Here is a 25,753-nt window from a genome sequence, read left to right as displayed (position 1 = left end):
AGGTGTTGCCCAATCCTGGCCAACTGGCTCAACGACTGAACAGACGAGCTCACTAATCAGACGAACAAACTAATCAGACTCACTAACCAGACGAATTAATCAGACTAACTCACTCATCCCGGCTTCTCGTGCACGATGCTCTCAGCTCAGTCATCGATAACTGCACAAACCACCAGGCAGAGAGATTCGTATTTTACTACTTTTGGCTAATTCTCCCTGTCGAGCTTAATAATTCTGGCGATTGGCATGCAATAATAATAAAAAACATAATTAAGTTCCAGATTTGTAATAAGTCAGGAATGAAAAGGCCCAACTAGTGTGCTTTAAGAACCCTTTTGAAGTGACTTGAAAATAAGTGCTGTAATGCTTCTGTATTTGCCATTTGGCACCATCCTCTAGCACTGGGTGATGCACTGCTAGCTCCAGAGTTATAAATCACATGACATGTTGAGAGCACAATTTGAATAGAATTTGTAAATGAGGACGTGTACGTATTTTATTTATCCGAGAGGGAAGCGTGGCCCAAGTTGACCCCACGATCACGATTTGAAGTCGCAAACTTCCGCTTGTGACTCGCGCACTCGAACAGCTGCCCCGCTCGAGCAGCGGAGACTCACAGCCAGCAGCGTGGAGGGCACGCACCCTGGCGCCAGGCATGCGACGGGGGACAACCCTCTCTCCGCCTTCCCCCCCCCCCCGCAACTAGCCGGGATCCTCCAGCTCGTGGGCCCTGGCAGTGTTGCCCCAAACTCGATAGCCGTGCTACTGCCCAACTCGAATTGGGTACTCTTGAGAATGAAGCTGCGACGATTACGAGAGGCGTTCCTTGCGCTGACACCGAGAGGGATTTCTCTTTTCGCCTCGCGCCTCCTCGACTCTGGTGGAACAAAATTAGGATTAAACTTGAGCCGATAAAATCCACACATCCTGCTGGATGTCCGTGGCACTCAGAACTCGGGAGGGGTAATGTGTGCGGATTAGAGCAGTGGTTCTCAACCGGGGGTACGCGCACCTTTGGGGGTACGCGCGCCCTTGGGGGTACGTGGCAATATCCCCCAGGGGGTACGCGAGGTGATTTATAAATTTGTGAAATTATATCATACGTGAGTCATCGGTGAATAATCACGTATGAATATGGTAACCTGGAACGACATAACAGACCTTTGTAAACTCATTGACCGTAAACAATGTGGGTTACAAGCGTAACCAGCGAGCACAAACAAATTATGTCACGCACTAAGAGCGTCCGTTGAATTAGATGTTGTATTCACTTGTAGTTACTCGCAAGTTAAGATATCTCACAAAATGGACAATTGTATAAAATATTGATAAGCTTTATTCATACATTTATTTCTCAGAACCATGTTGGATCAGGCAAGGGGGTAGAGTAGCTAAAAAAAGGTTGTGAACCACTGGGTTAGAGAAGAGGGATTGGAGGCGTCGCTGCCGAGTAGAAGAACATCGCTCTGTGGGCGAGGAAAGGGGTTGAGGGGGTAGGAAAGGCAATCAAACGTGGCGCTCACCGCATCCAGCCATCTTTAATGAAACCCGCGGTGTTTGGGAGGCACGGGCTGCTGTAGTTGTGGTCACGATGTCGAAAGTTAAGGACGGCCGGCGCTGCTGCTCTCGATTCATTAAGCGCCGATTGCACCCTCGAGGCTGCCCGCACGCCACGAGAGGCGCGGCTCACGCAGCGCTCGCAACGCAGCGCGACGCCACGTGAGGTCTTACACTTCTTTTTCAGCGTATTGATATTATATAGTTTTTTTCCCCCTTTTAATCAAACGTTATTATTCGTCCGTTGGCAGAACCGAATGAAACGTGGGTGGCACAGGGGGAAGGAGAACGATGACGGCTGGCGCCGTGTGGTCATGATTGAGAGCTCGCGGTAATTAGTGGAGCAAATTTTTCTCAATCCATGAAAGGGATTACATTTTTTGATGCTTGGCTGCAAGCTGTTTGCATTCTGTTATCTCCATGCCGCAGTGCCCTGCAGTGATGTGTTCTCTAATTACTTTGGGATGTTCTGGAAGACTCGGATAAGGTGGACCGGGGGCCGAACAGACAGGGTGCCTGCCTGCAGAGCCACTTTGCCAGTTTTATCCCTGCTGCAGTCACCGGGTGAACCCTGGGGGGACAGGCCAGGGCACGACACAGCGGAATATCGGTGTCAAATCACCAATGATGACGTTTCCTTCAGAAACTCCTCGACAGTGAGCTGTGCACAATTCTGTGCCAGGGAAGGGCTACTGATAACGATGCTAAGCTTCCTCCGATAGGTATCTCAGCAAAATAACGAGGTGGGGGGGGGGCAGCACTGGCGCTAGTGGCGGGGGGCTGCACCCCCGCACGGTGAATCGAGGTGACGATGGCCCCCCCAAAAAACCAGCTCTGCTGCCCCTCCACCCAGTTGGAGCCACGCCTGATTTGGGGGGGGGGGGTCTACTTTTAATGTCAATACAACCAAACAATTGAATTGCAACGCACCCTGGGATAGTCAGTTGGCGTTTCTTAATTAGTAACACCTTTCTTTCCATCGCCTTATTATGCCCAGAACCTTGTGACCGCGTATGTCTGTGTGCCTACGCACAGTCATTTCCATATTCACGCCTTTAGGAATGTGGAATTTCCACGACGGAACGCGGCGCTGCCATGAGAGATGAAAGCTGATCGATGTGCTTTGGAGTGAGCGACACGGTGGAGAGACGTTAACTACCTCGCCGAGTATACAGGAGGTCCTGCGTTCGCCCCCGACCCTGACATCTGTATATTTGGAGTTTGCATGTCTCTCCCCGTGGTCGCCTTGATTTTTTTGTGGGTCCTCCGGTTTTTGCCTCCAAGTTTAGAATCAACAACCACGTGTTTAGAATATTTGGTTGCTATACATTTCCACGTGTTAATAAGCCACTTCGTTGGGCTATTATTTGTGGCCAGACCGCTTCTGAAAAAGAGCTATATAGTTCAGTGGGCCTTACCTGGTAAAATAAAAAAAATGTTTATAGTTTTTAGTGTTATAGAGTGGGGAAATCGTTTGACTACGTTGCAATTATTGCACGCGTGTGTGCGTGTGTGAGCGCATCACGTGTGTGTGGCGCCCAATGTTTTTCTGCGCCTCCAGTCCGTTTCTGACCCGCGAGGAACACGTTCAGAAGAGCAACTGCGGCATGCTCGAGTTCTTCTCCAATCGTCCTTTAAACAGCGGGAGCAGATGGCAAGACAGGGGCAGCCAGTGATAGAGACGGACAGAGAGAGGGGCACATTGAGGGAGCGGCCCTGCAGTTGCCGGATAGCCTCCGTCCGCCCGACGACACTGACGGTTCAAGCCGACACAAGACGTTCCTTCTGATAGTTTGGCAAGACCCTTGGTTTTAACTTTTGCCGAATTGTGGACATTTTATTTTTGACAAAGGGTAAGAATCAGTTGAGCAAGTTAGAATCTGCAAATCGTGATGAAACCGATCAACACAGAACAATTATTGTTGTTGTTGTTCTTCTGTGTCGATCAATTAACGCGGGCACTGTGTGTACAAAAAAGCTCTCCGCTTCCCGCATTGTACAAAACCACCAATTCCTGAAGAACTGCATTGTGGTCATCTTTGTTTGTGGTGATCCGATTCGTGTTGATGCTCATCTTGCCTCTCGTTTTGAAATCAAACTTGTGATTTTACCCCGAACACCCTTGTCAATGTGACCATGTTTCCTGCCATCTCAATGCGATCTTCATGATAAAGCCCTCCTGTCACCACTACTCTATTTGTCTTACTCTCAAAGTCGGCAGTATCGCCGGCCTCGCTGTAAATCGTACAAGTCACAGTGAACGTTGCCTCCTTCACACCGTGTGCCTCTGTCCCACAGGTACCTACTTGGAGACCTTATCCAGACACATTGGCTTTGTTAGGTAAGTGCACGCACACACACACACTACACACACTGCTTACTACTCAAGCCAAGAACATGTTGGTAGCACGCGCTGTGAACGAGCACCGCCTATCAAAGTGAACCTTGCACACGCACAGCGGACGCGTGTCCCAGCTGCTCCGTTCCGTCGTCCGTCATCTCACGCTCGACTCTTGTGTCACGACGACAGCCTCCCTGCCACCAACAGATACGTAGGGGTCACCTCAGCCCATCATCTCTCCACTGTGGGCTAAAGTAGTACCTGTGAGGAGGAGGCGGAGGAGGAACTCTTCGATGGAGGCGTGGGGAAAATCCGCCCCGGGGCGCCTCCGATGGGGATGGGCTTGCTCCATGCCATTGCTCGCTGGAGGAAGGGAACGCAGCTAGTTTTGAAAGAGCATTCATCCCAACATTCTGCACAGTTTAAACTTGCCATTTACAAAAATGCACACACTCACGCACGCACAACAGGCGCCATTCGCCAGGAAGTGGCGGTGCCATGGGTCGGCTGACTGAGATGATGCACCGCCTGTGGCCCCTACTGTGCTAATTATCTGCGTTTTAGCCGCCCGGCGCTCCGCTCGTTGTTGTGAGCGTCTTTTCTCCGCCCTCCGTTGTTGCTGCCCAGTAGCAGTGGCCTTCACGAGCCTCCTCCACAAAGACAAAGAACCCCCGTGTAGCCTTAACAGACTGTAGGGGCAAGTGCTGTTAGCGAGCTCCTATGAAGGCCGGCACGGCACACGAGGAGATGGGTGGCTAGCACCACGCCCGACCGCCTTTGTCTCCCCAGTGGCGATGTTTACACACCGCACGAGGTACTTGTTTGAGGCTGAGTCGACCTAGGGGATGCCCAGGACCGGTTCAGATAATCGTCACCGGTGTTGGCCGTGAGCGGGAATCGAACTCGGGTCATCAGGTTCGTAGCGCAGCGTAGCGCTAACCACTACACCACCGCTCCCCACACACACACACCAACACACGCCCAGCACTGCGGACACCAAGCTCGGCCTCCCTGCCTGCAACGCGCCGCGTGGCCTCGCCCGAGGCCCGCGGGCCTCGTGGGCCGCGAGTCCCGGCGCGGCTCCGGCCCAGAGAGCTTGAAGGTCGTCGTGGTCGTCCTTCTTCTGTGCTGCAGGGTGCACGAGGCAGACTGGCCCAGCGCCCTGCGCCTCTTCGCCCCCGAGTTCGGGGTGTTCGCCGTCGGCTTCGTGGCCTGGTTCCTGTGCTGGAAGCTGACGTGTCAGCCGCACGCCCGGAGCCCCTGCGCGCAGTCGCCGGGCGCTGGCAGTGACGAGTTGGACGAGGTGGGTGGCAGTGTGTGTTGTTGGCGCAGCACGAGGGAGACAAAGGCGGCCGGGCGTGGTGTTGGCCACTCACACCCTCGTGTGCCGTGCCGGCCTTCATAGGTGCTACTCGCTAACAGCAATTGCCCCTACAGCCTGTGTTATGGCTATACGGGGGATCTTTGTCTTTTTGTTGGCACAGTCGTGGCACCTGGGTCAGCCCCTTGACCTCCTGCCACGTGGCCTCAACGTGCACCGAGCCTGGCACAGGCGCCGTTGTTGTTGTGGGGAGCGGTGGTGTAGTGGTTAGCGCTACGCAGTGCAATGAACTCAGCGAGCCGAGTTCCATTCCCGCTCACGGCCAACATCGGTGACGATTATCTGAACCGGTCCTGGGCCTCCCCTAGGTCGACTCGGCCTCAAACGAGTTCCCGGTGCGGTGTGTAAACATCGCCACTGGAGAGACAAAGGCGGCCACCTACCCCCTCGTGTGGCGTGCCGGCGGCTCGCCGGCCCCGCTGCTGGGCCCAGTCTGGGTTGTCGCTCTCCCCCCTGCCCTGACCCCCCACTCCCCACCCACCGTCTACATCGTCGTTGTTGTTGTTTTACAGTGTTCCTGAGAACCTCGATGCAATGCAGTCATTGTTGTGAAATCTAGGCTGTATCTTTCAAGGAACACCTGCGCCGCCTTGAAACACTGCCAAGCGCAGTGCCCCCTGGGATATTAGTCCAGGGTGGCTTGCGCGAGGTCACAGGCACTCTGGTGGTCTGGATTGCGTGGTGCCCAGAAACCGCGTCACCAGGCAGCCCTTGTCAGGCCACGCACGGGTTAAATGTGCAGTGTTGGCTCCAGCAGAGGTGGGCTATTGTGGCACCAGAGGACTTGGAGCTGAGTGGACTTGCCGACAGCTGGTGCGAGTGGTATCGAGATCGGTCTCCGTGGAGGAGGCTCGCGAAATGGGCTGCTAGGGCGCCTGCCAGCAGCCGTCTTCCAGTAACGGCGGCGAGGCGTCGGAGGAGCGATGCTGGAACACAGCGCTGGGAAGTCGTCGGACGGTGAATCTGCAAGTTAGCATTGCCCATGATCAATGGACACTTGGATGAGCCCCATAACTTGCCAGCGAGATCTGCCACTCCGATCTCGCCCAGCAGTGGCAACGAGCAGCCAGATCCACTCGGGGGTCGTGCTTCTGTGCGTGTGTCAGTGAATTCAAACTCGTGCCTGTGTGTGCGCGCGTGCGTTTTTGTTCAAATGTATGTGCGTGTTCATCTGTTGGTGTGCACTGTGTGCGTGGCCCTATGTACGGAGTGTGTGAACGTGTGTCCACGTTTAGTCGTAAGTGTGCTGCGCTACGAACCCGGCGACCCGACTTCGATTCTCGCTCAGGGCTAACACTAGTCACGATTATTTCAACCGGTCCTGGGCCTCCTCTAGGTGGACTCAGCCACAAATGAGTACCAGGTGTTTGTATGTTTAACTTCTTTCGCACCGTATGTAGCCAATCATGCTAATCGGAGGTGCGGGTTATCCAGGCAGGATGTAAACATTGCCACGAGGGAGACAAAGGCGGCCGGGCGTGGTGCTGGCCACCCTACCTCCCCTGTGCTGTGCTGGCCTTAATAAGGTCCTCGCTCACAGCACGTCCGCCCGTACAGTCTGTTAAGGTTACACGGGGGGATTTCTGTCTTGTGAACTTGTGAACACATCCCCCACGCGTGCGTGCGTGCGAACGTGCGCGTGTGCCGGACGCGTCAGGAGGCCGAGGCTGCGGATCTGGACGAGGACGACGCGGAGGGAGGAGACGAGGCGGACGATGAGTACGAGGAGGAGGGCAGCGTGGCGGAGGGGGGGGCGGCCTCCGATGCGGAGGGCCCCGACGGCCTGGCGGAGGAGCCCGGCCGGCGGGAGATCTTCCTCGCCCGGGTGGCCGCCTTCGCCTCGCGCCTCAAGGAGCTCATCGGCAAAATCATCACCACGGCCGGCAAAGTGGTGGCCACGGTGATGCTCGGCCTCGCAGGTACCGCGCCCGCGGAGCTGCTCTCGTTGGCGTGGGCGTGACGGAAGTGGCGCGTGTGTGGGTCCGGGTTGGATTCTATTCTTGCACGTGGCAAGATGTTCAGGTGCTCATGTCGAGACCTGCCGGCCTGGACGAGAGGGCTTCCGCGGTTGAAGGAGCGCAGACAACACTGGTTTACTTATGAGGTCCACAGTTTGGGTAGCATGGCTACGTATGTATCATTATGGGTTTACTACATGCGTTTGCATGGCCATAATCGCACTCCTGTGGCTTGTATTTTATTTTACTTTTTTTGTTGTTGCAAAAACTCACCCCTAAATTTGAACTAAACGAGGAATTCCACTGACAATACGTCTCTTCTGCATTAATCCTGCGATGTCACGAGAGATAGGGAGCCATAACGGTCCGCTATAAGCAAGCCGTGTGGCCCTGTTGGCGCCGTTTTGTCGCCGTGACATCGTCGTGACGTCATCGAAACATTGACGTGACGTCGTCGTTGTGACGTCGTCGTTGTGACGTCGTCGTTGTGACGTCGTCGTTGTGACGTCGTCGTTGTGACGTCGTCGTTGTGACGTCGTCGTTGTGACGTCGTCGTTGTGACGTCGTCGTTGTGACGTCGTGTCATCATCGTGACGCGTGTCGAGACATTGTCATGACGTCGTGTCGTCATCGTGATGTTGTCGTCTCATCATCGTGATGTCGAGACATCATCGTGTCGTCGCCGTGACTGTGATGTGACGTCGCCGTGTGGTCGCGTTGCCACGCAGGCGTGATCGTGCCGTCGCTCACATCGCTCGCCTACTTCGTGCTCTTCATGGCGCTCTGCTCCTGGTGGGCGTGCGGCCGCTCCATGCCGGAGCTCGCCTTCGGCTGCGTGTGCGTCGCCACGGCGCTCTTCAGCGCCGGCCACCTCCTCGGCCTCTACATCTACCAGATGCCAGCGCTGCAAGAGCTGGTGCCACCCGGCGACCTGAACGCACGGTACGCACCCCCAACCCCCACCGCCCCCCCCCCCCCTAGATCTGGACCGTACTAACTGAACGTGAGCGCAAGGTGGGTGGCGGACGTGAGCATTGACAAATAAATGTACTTATTTTTTTTGCCTATAAGGCAATGTTACAGAGGCCTTTGTTATGCATATTCACCTACCTTTTACACAGAGTGTGACCGACGGACACTTATGAATTACACCGACAGATACGGATATAGGTTACCCGCCACTACTGCACTCAACCCTGGTCCCCTCCGGATTGATGCAGTCCGGTTCAAATGTTGACTCCCACCACGGCGTTCCGGGACGTTCCGCTCCATTTCCACACCTGCCGACCGTGTACTTGCCCTTCTCTCTCCGTCTCTAATTCCTGCCCATCTGTCTCTGACTCTCGCTCCCCTACACACGCGTGTCTGCATGCACAGCCCTGATGGATGAAGGCCTCCCCATGCCGTACTGGTCATTGGGGCTATTTGACCATGCTTCACCATGCTGGCCATAGCTGGTCGTTGAAGATGGGGAGCATAGATGTCGGTGCATGGTACAGTTCAACAATGCATTTTGTGGCACTGCCCTCCACTGACAACGTAAATCTACAGCCTGTAACTGCTGCATTAGGTAAGGTCGAGGCGCCTGTGCCGGCACTATCCCGGCTCAAACCGTGCTTGGCTGCTGAGGTCTATCGGGCACATTCGTATTGACATGGTCACCGACTCGGCAAACTGCAACTTGAGTCTCAACTTCAATCGATTGAGTTGCGCGCGGTGCGAGTTGGTTCGACTCCAGCCCCGAGTGACCGGGAGCGCTGGCGTGTTGCCGTGTGGGTCCAGTCCCCCCTTGCCCGCTGCCCTCCCGAGGACTGCGCGTGTTTGTCCCGAGTTGCCGATATAAAAGTTCACCAGTTGCGGGTCATTGTAAACAAACAATCTCTTTCAGACGACGGCACCCTTGTGAATGGCGATGCCACCGCGATGTCTGTGTTGTCCACTTCACAGCAGATGTGCAGTTGTAGCGGGAATCAAACCGTCAACGTCTGTGCACCCTGGCTCGGGGCAAGCAAGTTGACAGCTATCGCACGGAGCCACAAACTGTGGTTGTCAGTTTGTAGGGCGCCCCGGTAGCAAGATGTTAGCTCCCTTGCCGGGTATACAGGAGGTCGTGGGTTCGATCCCGTCCCTGACGCCTGCTGTATATTTGGAGTTTGCGTGTCTCTCTCCCCGTGGTTGCGTAGATTTTTCTCCGGGTCCTCAGGTTTTTCCCCTCCACATTTATAATCAACATGCGTTTAGCGTATTTGGTTGATATAAATTTACACGTGATAAGCCACTTTGTTGGGCTATCATTTGTGGTCAGGTCCCTACTGACAAAGAGATGTATAGTTCAGTGGGCTTTGCCTGGTAAAATACAGAAAAATATATTGAATAGTTTTAGTTTAGTATTTACAAACAGAGAGGTCTTGTTCCCTACAGTGAGGCTCATGGTCCTTCAGGCTCCATTACACGTCAGGTTCACAAACACGTCGGTAGAACAGCAGGTATTTCTCTCATCACGTTATCAAGAAATGTGCGAAAGTGGCCCCTTGTCTCCAGCTCCCATCCCTGGCAGCCTCTCTGCTCCTGGGCAGATAATGCGCTCCCTACAAAGTAGTGACACCTGTGGTAATATAGTGCAGGCAGCTGTGGCAGTGTGTATGCCATTGTGTTGCTGCCCGTCGCTGGAATCAGTCATCCATATCTCACCCGCTTTAATTAAAAAATAAAACCGCACGGCCGTGCTGTCAGATAATTTTTGCATCTTAAAAAAAGATATATTTCTAAGCGTAACTTAACATTATTGAGCAAAGTGATGTCGCAAGTTTCACACTGACGTTGGCGTGTTGCCAGAAGACTCCGCACTAAAGTTATAATTTTGGCCGTTCCGCCTGTGCTGTATGTTCCCTATGTCACCATTGTGAGTCGTACAGTCCGTGTCTTCCCACTCGATGCACACACACCTCCGATTAGCACTGTTGGCTACGAACGGTGCGGGAGAAGTTCAACATACATATAGTGCGTATGAATGGGTTGACTGGTTCGTGTGTCAGTGGTGCACTGAGCCAGTTCGTGTGGAGTGAGCAGTTCAACCCCAACCGCCGCCACTCGGTCGTCTCTGGACTTCTGTGGGTAATGACCAACAATGCGGTGCCGGCTGTAGCGCACCCTGCGGTGACGTCACCATTCACAAGTAGCGCACCCTGCGGTGACGTCACCATTCACAAGTAGCGCACCCTGCGGTGACGTCACCATTCACAAGTCGCGCACCCTGCGGTGACGTCACCATTCACAAGTAGCGCACCCTGCGGTGACGTCACCATTCACAAGTAGCGCACCCTGCGGTGACGTCACCATTCACAAGTAGCGCACCCTGCGGTGACGTCACCATTCACAAGTCGCGCACCCTGCGGTGACGTCACCATTCACAAGTAGCGCACCCTGCGGTGACGTCACCATTCACAAGTAGCGCACCCTGCGGTGACGTCACCATTCACAAGTAGCGCACCCTGCGGTGACGTCACCATTCACAAGTAGCGCACCCTGCGGTGACGTCACCATTCACAATTAGCGCACCCTGCGGTGACGTCAGCATTCACAAGTAGCGCACCCTGCGGTGACGTCACCATTCACAAGTAGCGCACCCTGCGGTGACGTCACCATTCACAAGTAGCGCACCCTGCGGTGACGTCACCATTCACAAGTAGCGCACCCTGCGGTGACGTCACCATTCACAAGTAGCGCACCCTGCGGTGACGTCACCATTCACAAGTAGCGCACCCTGCGGTGACGTCACCATTCACAAGTAGCGCACCCTGCGGTGACGTCACCATTCACAAGTAGCGCACCCTGCGGTGACGTCACCATTCACAAGTAGCGCACCCTGCGGTGACGTCACCATTCACAAGTAGCGCACCCTGCGGTGACGTCACCATTCACAAGTCGCGCACCCTGCGGTGACGTCACCATTCACAAGTCGCGCACCCTGCGGTGACGTCACCATTCACAAGTAGCGCACCCTGCGGTGACGTCACCATTCACAAGTAGCGCACCCTGCGATGACGTCACCATTCACAAGTCGCGCACCCTGCGGTGACGTCACCATTCACAAGTAGCGCACCCTGCGATGACGTCACCATTCACAAGTCGCGCACCCTGCGATGACGTCACCATTCACAAGTCGCGCACCCTGCGAAGACGTCACCATTCACAAGTCGCGCACCCTGCGAAGACGTCACCATTCACAAGTCGCGCACCCTGCGAAGACGTCACCATTCACAAGTCGCGCACCCTGCGAAGACGTCACCATTCACAAGTCGCGCACCCTGCGATGACGTCACCATTCACAAGTCGCGCACCCTGCGGTGACGTCACCATTCACAAGTAGCGCACCCTGCGATGACGTCACCATTCACAAGTCGCGCACCCTGCGAAGACGTCACCATTCACAAGTCGCGCACCCTGCGAAGACGTCACCATTCACAAGTTGCGCACCCTGCGGTGACGTCACCATTCACAAGTCGCGCACCCTGCGATGACGTCACCATTCACAAGTCGCGCACCCTGCGGTGACGTCACCATTCACAAGTAGCGCACCCTGCGATGACGTCACCATTCACAAGTCGCGCACCCTGCGAAGACGTCACCATTCACAAGTTGCGCACCCTGCGGTGACGTCACCATTCACAAGTCGCGCACCCTGCGAAGACGTCACCATTCACAAGTCGCGCACCCTGCGAAGACGTCACCATTCACAAGTTGCGCACCCTGCGGTGACGTCACCATTCACAAGCGTTGGTTCGTTTTGTTTGCTCGCCAGTGTCGAAAACCCAAATGCCACATGTATAAACTGTCCTCTTAATGCGCTTAAACGGTGCCTGAGAGAGATCACGTGCCCCAGCGATGTTTTCCTGCAAAAAGAGATTCACGTGATGACAGATGCAACGATACGCGCCATTGATAATTCTGTGAATTGACAAAGTTTGAGATCGCGATTTCATTAACAAATGGATTATGTTTGTCCTTGTGGTGCGTGTACAATGTATGATTTGATGAATCCGTCGATGCGCAGCGGTATAAACGCGTGCGAATAGGACCGCGTGGATTCGCCCATGCGCCATTCGGTGCGCACGTTGCGAGTGAAGTGACCGATGAGTATCGACGAAATCGATCGATCGGAACATCCGCAGTGAATATTCTCAGCAAATGCTTGCTAACTAACCACTGCTTTCGGCGAAGGGATCTGAAGCTGAGTCCGTGGGCTCAGCACCACCCAAAAAGCCAGAACTATAAAACCAGTACGAGGCCCGCGATAGTCCGTGAAGCGTACCACTCAACCTTTCGCGGCCGTCAGACATTCACAGAGGCATTAGGTCCTTGTAGGCTTTCCAGAAGGCTTCTTTATTAATCGCACACTAACGCAGCTTTAACGCAATTCCTGGATATGAACTTTGGCGTATTCCCGGGCGACGCTGTGGCTTGGATTCTCACGGTCTGCGAACGGCGCAAATCCCCGGCTGGGATTCACTCCTCAGGCCATCGCCAATGAGTTAATGGGCAGTCGCGAGCGGTCGCCACCGTAGTAGCGATGCGGAATGTTCACATCTCGTTGAGGTTCCCACCGATGGTAGTGAAGAACGACGATTGCTCATTAGAGCAGGGAGACTGAAAACAAAGGCTGAGTCTCTTTGGGCTCACCTTGCCTGCTTAAACAGAAGGAACTGTGACATGCTGTTATGGCGGTAGGTTTACTCGGCATCTAGCGACGCATCGATTCACTGATTATAACCCACTCGTGCTCATCATCGATGCTTCAAATTATTACTTTTAATTAGTTACTATTCATGGGAATTCTACGCAGATTTCAGCTGTTTGGCAGTCGGGACGCAACTGTACAAACGAGGCAGAAAACACGCGAAGCGTCACAAACACGGTGGTAAACCCAGAGAGAGAATCTTGAATATCACATCGTAACCATTCATGCGATCGCCCGCGAGCCCGAGCGCCGCCTGACGCCCGCGACTCACGGGGAGCGGCGACAGCGACGAGCGCATCGACCGCTGCGCCATGAGCCTCGCTCGCACCGCCCGCCCAGAGAGAGCGGCGGCGGCGAACCAGCTGCTGCTGCTGCTGCGAGTAAGCGGAGTCGGTGGTGACGCGGCGAGCGGGTCGCCGTGCGAGCGTTTACGGCAGGCGCCCTCACTCCCAGATGTGCGGAGGAAGATGAGGGGGGGAGCGAGGGGTGACCGAGGGGTGACCGAGGGGGGGAGCGAGCGAGGGGGGGAGCGAGCGAGGGGTGGAGCGAGGGAGGGGGGGGGAGCGAGGGGTGACCGAGGGGGGGAGCGAGGGAGGGGGGGGGGGAGCGAGGGAGGGGGGGGAGCGAGGGAGCGAGCGAGGGGGGGGGGTGCGAGGGAGGGTCGCGAGGGGTGACCGAGGGGGGAGCGAGGGAGGGGGGAGCGAGGGTTGGACTGGAGGGGAGCGGGTGAGCGAGGGAGCGAGGGGTGGAGCGAGGGATCAAGGTTTGACTCATTGCCCCCCCTGCCCGCGTGCCCCCCCCCCCCCGCGCGCTACGGCGTCTATCTCAGGGAGACTCGGATTGCTGCCGGAGGCCCCGTTAATGCCGCGGAGCAGCCGCTCGCGGGATAAAGCAAAACCAGCTGCGCCCGACGTGCCGCAATAAAACCCTGGCGCAAACAAGAAGTTACAATTATTTATCGTGAAGATGTCACTGTGGACTTGCTGGGTGCCACCGTTACACTGGGCAGAGCAGGCGTGGCTGTGCTGCACGCGTCGTCGTGATTGTCGTCGTCGTCGTTGTTATCGCTGTTATTATTATTGTTGTCGTCGCCGCCACGGGTCGCAGTGCCCTTATAGGAGACGGCAAAGCTTCGGGGTCCGTAACACGAGTCGCACTCTGTGGGAAGTTAACGGGAGTGGTTTTGCTATGAGCAGAGATTGGCTCCTGCCAGAGGAATGTGGAATTTCCGCGATCGGCTGATGAATGTGCTCGTTGGCATCGTTGACTCGTAGCTTCAGGGTGACGCGTCGTCGACTTGGCTCTGCCGATGGACCGCTCCGGTGGAATTTCACCGTCCAGTCTGCCCAGCCTCCACCTGCCCCTCCCTTCAATGTCTATCGGTCGCTACCAAGCACAAGAAGATCATTACAGTGGCTTCATGAAGGCATACGATACGGTCAAATCGTGCGATCACGTCAGATTTCGGAAGCTAAGCAGGCTTTTGGGCCTGGATAGTGAGTGGATGGGCAACGGCCACCCTGCGGCAGAGAGCGGTGCAGCAAAATCACCGGTGAGATTTGCACGGTCCCACGTCTATGCTCCCTGCTTTCACCAATATGCACTGACCAGCGAGGTGAAGTATGATCAAATAACCCCCCACGACCCGCACAACTTGGGGGAGTCCCTCGTCCAGCGGTGGATTGACAAAGGACTGTGCACGTGCGTGCGTGTGTACGCACAACAAAGACCCCCGTACAGCCTTAACAGACTGCTGTTATTATTGGTTTTTTACCCTTTTATCTGGCAACAAAACTGACACTTTTTTTTACAAGGAGTCATGTTTGCATAGACCACAATACCTGCAGTCATAAAGCAAACAAAAAACGTAACTCTGATAATGTATGTACTGTCCTTGAAGTTGATTGGTCCACATCTGAGGCGTCATCTGGTCCAACACCATGTGAGACTAGGCTCTAAGGAAATCTGTCTCGGGTGTGGACCAATCAACTTCAAGGACAGTACATACATTATCAGAGTTATGTTTTTTGTTTGCATTATGACTGCAGGTATTGTGGTCTATGCAAACATGACTCCTTGTTAAAAAAAGGTGTCAGTTTTGTTGCCAGATAAAAGGGTAAAAAACCAATGATCATATTTTTTACTGGCAAATGAGGTTCCAATGGTGTAGACTGCTGTTAGCGGGTAGCAGCACCTGTGTAGACCAGAACGACACACGAGGGGGTGGGTGGCCAGCACCACACACAGCTGGCCTTGTCTCCTCAGCGGCGACGATTTTGCACACCGCTCCAGGTACTCATTTGAGGAGCTGCACATACAGCCACGTACAACCACACCTTGAACTTGAGCCTTCTCTCCTCGTGGCCCAGCTTGGATCACCGTGGGTGTCGTGCTGATGTCCCCTCTACCACCGGAAGGGGACACAGACCCTCGCCTCTCTGCCCACTCGGCTGTCCGGCTACTTCGCCGCCCCAGCACAGTTCACCGGTTTTTCTAAATTGCCTATTCTTTCTATCCACGGCAATTTACAGAAATCGCCAAGATGTAGTTGTATTAACGAAACAAAAAACGAAACAATTTTAATTTCACCAGGTAAGGCCCACTGAGCTACGTAGCTCTTTTTCAGAAGTGACCTGGCCACAAATGATAGCTCAACGAAGTGGCTCATCATCATGTGGAAATTTACATCAGACAAATACTCTAAATGCATATTTCTAAACGTGGAGAGAAAAGCCGGAGGACCTGGAGAAAATTACACGCACGCACGGGGAGAGAGAGAGACACGCAGACTTCAAATATACAGCAGGCGTCAGGGTCGAGATTGTCCTGCTGCATACCAGGCGATGTAGTTAACATCTCATCAATCGTGGCGCCCACACGAAAACCACATGCAAGCCACACCCACGCATGCACAGATGCGTGCGTGCTCATGCACACACGAGACGCAAGGAAAGTGCCTAATTTACCATAAATAATTGGCTGCTGCTGCTGCTGCTGCATTGGCAGTGGTGCATGAACGCAAACAGTTTAAAAACTCCATAAAAACTCAACGCATCCGTCAGTCGCACTGCCTGAGATGGAAGAGTATATCGTGGGCGACGTTTCGGGCAATGACCCCTCCTTTATGGCCCGTACATTCATGTAGTCGCTATGAAGAAGGCCTGCTTGCCGAAACGCGAATTTGTCATCGGTTGCCATTGCCGCACATCGTCCAGTGGGCCTTCCTGGCCCACTCTGCCCGGCGTGGTTCGCCTTCAATCCGGCACCGGTTTCTGACTTATCCGAGTCTGCGCCACCGCCGCGTGGCTGTTTGTGGTGCTTCTGTCAAGCGCTCCGACGCGGCCGGGATTTTGCATCCCGCGCTTTTTTACGAGATGCGTGGAGAGGATACTTTTTCTTACATCGTGCATTCCAACACGAAAAGCAAGTCCGTAGAGAGAGACGTCCTGGGAAGGGAGGCAGGGTAAGAGGAAAGTGGTGGAATTCTCTGGGTTAATGTGGATGTGCGTTTCGGTCGGTGATAGGTGATTTTACCGCCTGATGAAATATTCCGCCGTTTGCCAAAAAATGGATGTCAAGGCTGCAGCCCAGGACTTGATAACAGATTCCACATTGCTGTCTGCGGCGGCCAACCATTGCGTGCCGTCGCGGGTATTCGCCACACGACCGCACGCAGTAAACACAGCGAAGGATGTTCACCGCTGGAATCGTGGCGTTGCATCACAAGGCTGCGTTTTTTCGCAAGTGAAGCTGCGCGGAGTTCCGTAGTGTCGCATGGAGTAACAGTGTTCAGTTTAGCGGCGAGAGGGCCGTGTGGACAGCCTTGGCAACCCACGCAGGCTCGTAGTCCAGAAGCTTCGAGTTGTGTTGAGGGCAAGTGGATGGAGTGAATGATTTGAGTTCATCGTACGTTTGTCCATGGGAGATGAGAAAGAAACCAACAAGAGTGGATTGTCAGGTTCTGCACCCAGAATGGGTCGTACAGCTAACATCCCGCATGCCCAATCCACTGCTGGATGAGGGCCTTCTCACACCTTGTGGGCGATGTGGGCAATGTTTGATCATTATTCTCCAAGCTGGTCATCGTGGGTTGACGAACGTGGGGCGGGGGTACAGAATTGGAATCGATTCCGCTGCACTGCCATGCTCCCGGGTCGCCGGGTTCGCAGCGCAGCGCACGAGCCGCTGCGCTGCCGCTCTTCGCGAGCATGCACACACACAAGAATGCACGCTCGCGTCTGTGTGCGTGTGTGTGTGTGGTTACCTATAGAGGAGGCTCGTGATGGATGCTACTGGGCAGTTGGAGGCAGTCGCCCTCCAACAACAACTGCAAGTTGGCACAGTAGGGGGTACAGCTGGTGCATCTGCCAGTCATCTCAGTCAGCCAATCCATAACACCTGGATCTGTCCCGTGACCTCCTGTCAGTGAGCCTTCGACATTTCACGTGGCCTAAAAGTGCACCTGGCCTGGCACAGGCACAGTGGTGACGTCACTGTCACTTAGTGGTGAATGGCGGGTATTGGTATTGGTTACCTGTGGGGAGTGGAAGGGCAGCGGTTACGCGCTACGCTCCAAACCCGGCAAACCTGAGTTTGATTCGCGCTGACAGCCAACAACGGTGACGATTATTTGAATCGGCTTTGGGCCTCCCCTAGGTCCACTCAGCCTCCGATGAGTACCTGGTTTGGTGTGTCAACATCGCCACTGGGGAGACAAAAGCGGCCGGGCGTTGTGTTGGCCACCCACCCCCTCGTGTGCTGTGCCGGCTTTCATTGGTGCTCGCGAACAGCACTTGCTTTTAAATCGTCTGTTGAGGCTGTATGGGAAATCTCTGTATCTTTGTGGTTACCTGTCACCAGGTGTAATGAGGAGTGGGCTGCTGCGGTCACGCTGCACGGACGTTTTAAAGACATGCACATGCGTGACGGTGATGAGGCCCGATCCAAGATGGCGACACGTGGCTCCCCGCAGTCACACACGCACCCCCGTGTCCATCACCACTCACCCACAGCCATCTCACTTCTCACCCCGTGTCCATCACCGCTCACCCACAGCCATCTCACTTCTCACCCCGTGTCCATCACCGCTCACCCACAGCCATCTCACTTCTCACCCCGTGTCCATCACCGCTCACCCACAGCCATCTAACTTCTCACCCCGTGTCCATCACCGCTCACCCACAGCCATCTCACTTCTCACCCCCGTGTCCATCACCGCTCACCCACAGCCATCTCACTTCTCACCCCGTGTCCATCACCGCTCACCCACAGCCATCTCACTTCTCACCCCCGTGTCCATCACCGCTCACCCACAGCCATCTCACTTCTCACCCCGTGTCCATTACCGCTCACCCACAGCCATCTCACTTCTCACCCCGTGTCCATCAACCCACAGCCATCTCACTTCTCACCCCCGAGTCCATCACCGCTCACCCACAGCCATCTCACTTCTCACCCCGTGTCCATCACCGCTCACCCACAGCCATCTCACTTCTCACCCCGTGTCCATCACCGCTCACCCACAGCCATCTCACTTCTCACCCCCGTGTCCATCACCGCTCACCCACAGCCATCTCACTTCTCACCCCGTGTCCATCACCGCTCACCCACAGCCATCTCACTTCTCACCCCGTGTCCATTACCGCTCACCCACAGCCATCTCACTTCTCACCCCGTGTCCATCAACCCACAGCCATCTCACTTCTCACCCCCGAGTCCATCACCGCTCACCCACAGCCATCTCACTTCTCACCCCGTGTCCATCAACCCACAGCCATCTCACTTCTCACCCCGTGTCCATCACCGCTCACCCATAGCCATCTCACTTCTCACCCCGTGTCCATCACCGCTCACCCATAGCCATCTCACTTCTCACCCCGTGTCCATCACCGCTCACCCACAGCCATCTCACTTCTCACCCCGTGTCCATCACCGCTCACCCACAGCCATCTCACTTCTCACCCCGTGTCCATCACCGCTCACCCACAGCCATCTCACTTCTCACCCCGTGTCCATCACCGCTCACCCATAGCCATCTCACTTCTCACCCCTGTGTCCATCACCGCTCACCCATAGCCATCTCACTTCTCACCCCCGTGTCCATCACCGCTCACCCACAGCCATCTCACTTCTCACCCCGTGTCCATCAACCCACAGCCATCTCACTTCTCACCCCGTGTCCATCACCGCTCACCCACAGCCATCTCACTTCTCACCCCCGTGTCCATCAACCCACAGCCATCTCACTTCTCACCCGTGTCCATCACCGCTCACCCACAGCCATCTCACTTCTCACCCCGTGTCCATCAACCCACAGCCATCTCACTTCTCACCCCCGAGTCCATCACCGCTCACCCACAGCCATCTCACTTCTCACCCCGTGTCCATCACCGCTCACCCACAGCCATCTCACTTCTCACCCCGTGTCCATCAACCCACAGCCATCTCACTTCTCACCCCGTGTCCATTACCGCTCACCCATAGCCATCTCACTTCTCACCCCGTGTCCATTACCGCTCACCCACAGCCATCTCACTTCTCACCCCGTGTCCATCAACCCACAGCCATCTCACTTCTCACCCCCGAGTCCATCACCGCTCACCCACAGCCATCTCACTTCTCACCCCGTGTCCATCAACCCACAGCCATCTCACTTCTCACCCCCGTGTCCATCACCGCTCACCCACAGCCATCTCACTTCTCACCCCGTGTCCATCACCGCTCACCCACAGCCATCTCACTTCTCACCCCGTGTCCATCACCGCTCACCCATAGCCATCTCACTTCTCACACAGAGTCCATCACCGCTCACCCACAGCCATCTCACTTCTCACCCCGTGTCCATCACCGCTCACCCACAGCCATCTCACTTCTCACCCCTGTGTCCATCACCGCTCACCCATAGCCATCTCACTTCTCACCCCCGTGTCCATCACCGCTCACCCACAGCCATCTCACTTCTCACCCCGTGTCCATCAACCCACAGCCATCTCACTTCTCACCCCGTGTCCATCACCGCTCACCCACAGCCATCTCACTTCTCACCCCGTGTCCATCAACCCACAGCCATCTCACTTCTCACCCCGTGTCCATCACCGCTCACCCATAGCCATCTCACTTCTCACACCGAGTCCATCACCGCTCACCCACAGCCATCTCACTTCTCACCCCGTGTCCATCAACCCACAGCCATCTCACTTCTCACCCCCGAGTCCATCACCGCTCACTCACAGCCATCTCACTTCTCACCCCGTGTCCATCAACCCACAGCCATCTCACTTCTCACCCCCGTGTCCATCACCGCTCACCCACAGCCATCTCACTTCTCACCACCGTTTCCTGCTCATCAGGGGCTTGGGCAGCTCATAGTGCCCGTGCCATCATCCGAAACTAGTCTCACATGTCTATTCCTGTCTGAGTTAGCACCGGCGTTTGTTACGCTGTGCAAATATTTTCTCAGCAATTGAATCCCGAGTGTCCCATCGTCACGAACGCTCCCCTATAGAAGACAAAATATCGCAGGACCATTGAAAGAAAGGTTGCCTATTATTTTCACTTGTTTGTTAGTGGCTGTTTATGGGATTTAGCCGTTATTTGTAATTAATGTATGGCGTTATGAGATGCTATTAGTCTAAATTACGCGATATGGACGTTTCTAAAAAATCGCTCTATAGCTCAGTAGGCCTTACCTGGGAAAATAAAAAAATAGTTGATAGTTCATTATTATTATTATATTTTAGGGCAGTAATATTAATGAATGTGTTGAGTTGTTGCTATTTGTGCCTGGGAGTCATTGCCAACCCAGTATCATAGACATTTATTTCAAACAGGAATTGGGATAAATGCAAGGACTCCCACTGAGAAGAAAATGTTTTACTTATAATCTTCAGCAGATCAAAAACTGCCAAATGAGAATTGGAGTCAACCCAACCCATCACCATTCTTCCGAGGTCGATAAAATCCTATTCTTGTGCACGATGGCAGCAAAGTGTTTGAGAGCTAGATGCCAATGTCTGCTGCTCGCCACGCCGAGAGGGCATCAGGAGAGAGAGTCGGTTCCGTCTTGCTGTTCCTCTTCCGCTGAAGCGGCGCAGACGACGGTGGGTGACTGTGCGGTGCATAGTTGGGGTGGCATGGCCACGGTCGCACGACTGTGGCTCGTCTTTCGTTTTCCATTTGTGAAGGAGATTTGTGCGTCGGCCTGTTGGTGATGTTCTGATGCGGTTGAAGGGAAGCACCGGTGTCTTCGAGGAGGAGGACGAGGAGCGGGAGGAGGAATGTCAAAGCCAGGGGGTGCGATGTTTGGGTCTCGTCGTCGATAAAATAAGTCCACCTTTGTGGGGAGTGAACAGTCGTTATCTGTAAGTAGGGGTTGTCCCCCCACCATAGGAATGTGGAATTGTCACCATTGGCTCAGGGACGCCGGTGGTGATGAGCACCGCCCGGTGCTCGTCTGAGCAGGGAGACGCTTTGGGCCAGAACTGCACAAATAACAAAACACTCAACACATTCATAAAGATCGGCATCTCTCGGTGAAGATTCACATCTCTCAGTGAAATGGCCACAGACCTGGGCCGGGCGATGTTGCCCCGCGTTTAGGACTGGAGACATCGGTACGTCTTAGCCGTTGGATGGGACACAACGCACAGATCGGAGTCGTCGGGCCATTCCGTCCGCACGAGTCGATGAGCGTCAGGGGGCTCTCGTCTGGTGAAAAAAAAGGGTGCCAATTTGCAGCGTGGAATGTCATCGACAAAAAGGGAAAACCACCCGACGCATCTTCACAAAATTCCCGCCAGAGTTCAATAATAGGCAAGCTCCCAGTGCTCCTTATATGGTGAATTCTCAACGAGCCAGCCACCCCTTGTAAAAATATGCCAGTGGCGGTGGCGTCTGGACGTTCCCTCTGGACATCTCGTAAACGACGAGAGCTGTCTCTTTATGTCGTTCCAGCGTAGAACACCACGGACCGCGCCGCGCTCCGTGCACAGGTGTGAGTGAGTCCGGGGTCGTCGTGTGTCCGCGTTAAGCCGACGCCAGAAAAACAGAAATGCACTTCTCTCTGCCATCGCGCCCCCACGGAGCTGTTCACGGCAATTCATCTTCTGGTGGTTGGCAGCCAGACAGCGGCCCGAGCCTTCAAAGGCGCTGCCGTCGAGGATGGCCGTGCATGAGCACGGGGGCCTCCGCTTGGCTCGTTCCTCTTGTTTGTGCTCCGCTCCAAGTCGCCCCGCCCTCCATTGCTCTGTGCGAGCGCGAGTCAATAGTAGTGTGCGCGCGCGCGTGTGCAAGCGTGCGTGCGAGCGTGCGCACGTGTGCAAGCGTGCGTTCGTGCTTGTGAGCGTGTGCAAGCATGCGTTCGTGCGTGCGCGCGTGCGCAAGCGTACGTTTGCGTGTTCGTGCGTTGGGAGGCATGAGCGCGATTGTCTGTGCGCTGCGCGACACACCCATCGAGGCGCGTTCCGTTGGAGGCAGTGTCTCAACGTTGGTGGCACCATAACTCGCCTTAGGCCTTTCGTCGGGTGACTCGGCCTCAAATGAGAACCTGGTGTGGTGTGTAAATATCAACACTAATGTGGCCAGGCGTGATGTTGTCCACACCACGCCATCATGTGCATTGTTGGTTGTAATAGGTGGTCGCTAACAGAAACTGCCCCAACAGTCTTTATAATGCTATTGGGGGGGCCTTGTCGTTTGTTTTCAGGTGGTAGTGAAATTTGGATGTGTGCACCGTGACCCCTTCACAGTGACCTGGGTTCGACTCCCAGCTCTCCTCACCAGGGGCAAGTGGTATTGTATATGTAAAAATGTCCTTAGATTACCCTCAGTTAACTTGGTATTAAATTAAGCCTTAGTTTGGTGTGTTAACAACAACCAGCCAGGTACGGCGCTGGTCCAACCTCCACCTCATCTGCTGTGCTGGCCTTAATAGATGTTGGGCACCACAGTGGCGAGATGTTAACTACCTCGCCTGGTATACAGGAGGTCGTGAGTTTATCTCGACCCTGACACTTGCTGTATATTTGGAGTTTGCGGTGTCTCTCTCCCCGTGGTTGCGTGGATATTTCTTCGGGTCCTCCGGCTTTTCCCTCCACATTTAGAAAGATGCGTTTTGAGAGTTTTGTTGCTATAAAGTTCGGCGTGATGATGAGCCGCTTTGTTGAGCTGTTACTTGTGATGGCCAGGTCCCTTCTGAGAAAGAGCTACACAGCTCAGTGAGCCTTAACTGGTAAAATAGATTTTTTTGCCTCCTAAAAGCACTCGGCTCTCACCGTTTAGATTCTTCCCACTTTGTGTGTTTGTGTGTGGATCTGTGCCGCAGTGGACTCGGGAGGAAACAGCTCTCGCGACCAATATTATCAATAATAGACTTGTTTGGGTTTAGATCGCGTAAATATCAATGTGTCGTTAAACCCGCCACCACCCGACACCCACAAACCGTCCTCTCGTTGCACTCGAGCTGGGTTTGATTCCTGGCAACGAACAACCCCGCTGCCAATTCTGTAACGCAGTCGTCCTTGTAACCGACTGAGTGATCGGTTGAAATAACACAAATCCTTCACAAGCAGGGACCAGAGGTGAATGCGGGGACTATGATGAAGTGCAACAACAGAAGGGAAATGTAAACTTAGATGGCACTTGAGAAACACTCAAATTACACATGTGGTGAATTGTAATTGGAAATAATTACTTGGAAAAACATCGCTTCGTTTTATGTTTTTGTTTAAGGAAGGTCCTGCACGTAATGTTGAGACAATTTCCCTCTCAGTATTTTCGTCTCGTGTGGGAGGGAAGTGAATCGCCCCGAGGAGATGCGAGTACACAGCGGACCGCATCGTTTAATTTTAAAGTATCGCGAAGGGCTGCGCTGTCTCGTTCGCCCACACATCGCTGCTTTAAAGCAATAGCCAAGTCCTGACTGTCCGTCATAGACTCGATGTGCAACTCTAGATGCAACCCATCGGACAGAGTCCTGCAATTTTCCACCCGTGTCGAGAATTCGGTCCTCCAGACACTGACTGTTTCGTCTCAGCCACCGCACCGTTAGTCAACCACCACACTGCAGGTCACAACAGCACAAGGACAAAGATCCCCCGTGTAGCCTTAACAGACTGTTGGGACAAATGCTGTTCGCGAGCGCCTATGAAGGCCGGGATGGCGCACGAGGGGGTGGGTGGCCAACCACCACGCCCGGCCGCCTTTGTCTCCCTAGCAGCGATGTTTACACACCGCAGCAGGTACTCACTTGTGGTTGAGTCGACCTAGGGGAGGCTCAGGACCGTTTCAGATAATCGTCGCTGGTGTTGGCCGTGAGCGGGAATGGAACTCGGGTCGCTGGGTTTGGAGCTCGGCGCGCCAACCGCCAACTCACGACAACTCGCTCTCCGCACGCAGCTCACCTCTCTTCCCGTTCTGCTTCCCCCCTCGTGCCACTCCACTTGGGAAATTCCCTCCTCCCATTGTCCCTCCACACCCCCCAGCTCCTCTTAATAACTATGCCGGACCCAAGAAACAGATTACCTCTTAACCGTTGGACCTTCAATGGTGCTCTTTGCTGCTGGCTGCTTCGTGTGCAATGGGGCCTTTGTCCCTGGACTCAGAACCCGTCGCTCAAAGCGATCCGCTCGTTCCCGTCGGGAGTCCTGAAGCGGCGCCGCGGAGCTTCGGCAGCCCTCCGCAGGGCCGCAGCGGGGGCCGCTGCTGCTCGCGATGCCGCTTGTCACCTCGCGATGCCGCTTGTCACCTCGGGCCTCGAAGCGAGCGCTTCGAGGCCCGAGGCCCGGCCATCCGCCGCCTCGTGTTTCGTGCCGACCTTACCAGGCGTTCGCTGACAACGCTCGTCCCGACGGTTCGTCGAGCAGCGTGTTTGCGTTTGCCGTGCGTTTGCGTGCCCCCCCCCCCCTCCGCCGCCAGGCTGTTTGGCGTGACGGCCGTGATCCGCACGGACTGCTCGGCGCCGTGGCAGCTGGCGGTGCACGGCGACGCGGCGTGGCCCAGCCTCCTCAACCCGTGCCTCCTGCTGCTGCTCTATTTCACCGTGGCCACGCTCGTGCGCATGTGGCTCTATGAGCCGCTGCGCTCGCAGCAGGCACGTGCAAAGTCGCGCTCACGCGCACGCACGCTCACACACGCACCTTCACGCGCACGCAGTCGCACACGTTTACGGTCACGCATGCACGTGCACAATCATGCACGCACATGCACAATCATGCATGCACATGCACAATCATGCACGCACATGCACGCACATGCACAATCATGCACATGCACACACATGGTCACACGCAGCTTATGCGCACGCACGCAGTCCCACATGCACGTACATACACAGTGTGGTAGGTACACAGTCACAGCCGCCATTTGCCACTAAGTGGCAGTGACGTCACCACAGTGCTCGTGCCAGGCTAGGTGCACCTTGAGGCCACAAGGAGTGTGGAAGACTCGCTGGCCGGAGGTCATGGGACAGACTCAGGTGATTTGGGTTTACTGACTGAGAAGGCTGGCAGACGCACCAACTGTGCTCCCCACTGTGCCAACACAGTCGCACACATGCAGTAATACACATGCACACGGTCACACACACACACACAAAAACAAACATCCCCCGTATAGCCTTACCAGACTGTTGGGGCAAGTGCTGTTAGCGAGCAGCACCTATGAAGGCCGGTACTGTGGCACACGAGGGGGTGGGTGGCCAGCACCACGCCCAGCTGCCGTTGTCTCCCGAATGGCGATGTTTACACAGCGCACCAGGTACTGTACTCGTTTTAGGTTGAGTC

General features: G+C 54.9%; 1 protein-coding gene across 1 annotated transcript in view; it reads left to right on the top strand.

Annotated features, from left to right (window-relative positions):
* The window catches only part of LOC144732241 (piezo-type mechanosensitive ion channel component 2-like), a 135,790-nt gene that overhangs the window by 14,252 nt on the left and 95,785 nt on the right, over positions 1-25,753 (top strand). The window contains exons 4-7 of the mRNA XM_078613639.1: positions 4,900-5,201; positions 6,937-7,198; positions 7,966-8,179; positions 24,888-25,062. Of these exons, the coding sequence (XP_078469765.1) occupies positions 4,900-5,201; positions 6,937-7,198; positions 7,966-8,179; positions 24,888-25,062 (953 nt within the window). The remainder of the gene's footprint in view (positions 1-4,899; positions 5,202-6,936; positions 7,199-7,965; positions 8,180-24,887; positions 25,063-25,753) is intronic.

The sequence above is a fragment of the Lampetra planeri genome, chromosome 42 (assembly GCF_965212315.1).
Source record: "Lampetra planeri chromosome 42, kcLamPlan1.2.h2, whole genome shotgun sequence".
Classification (NCBI taxonomy): Eukaryota; Metazoa; Chordata; class Hyperoartia; order Petromyzontiformes; family Petromyzontidae; genus Lampetra; species Lampetra planeri.
This window is presented reverse-complemented; position numbering and strand designations above follow the sequence as displayed.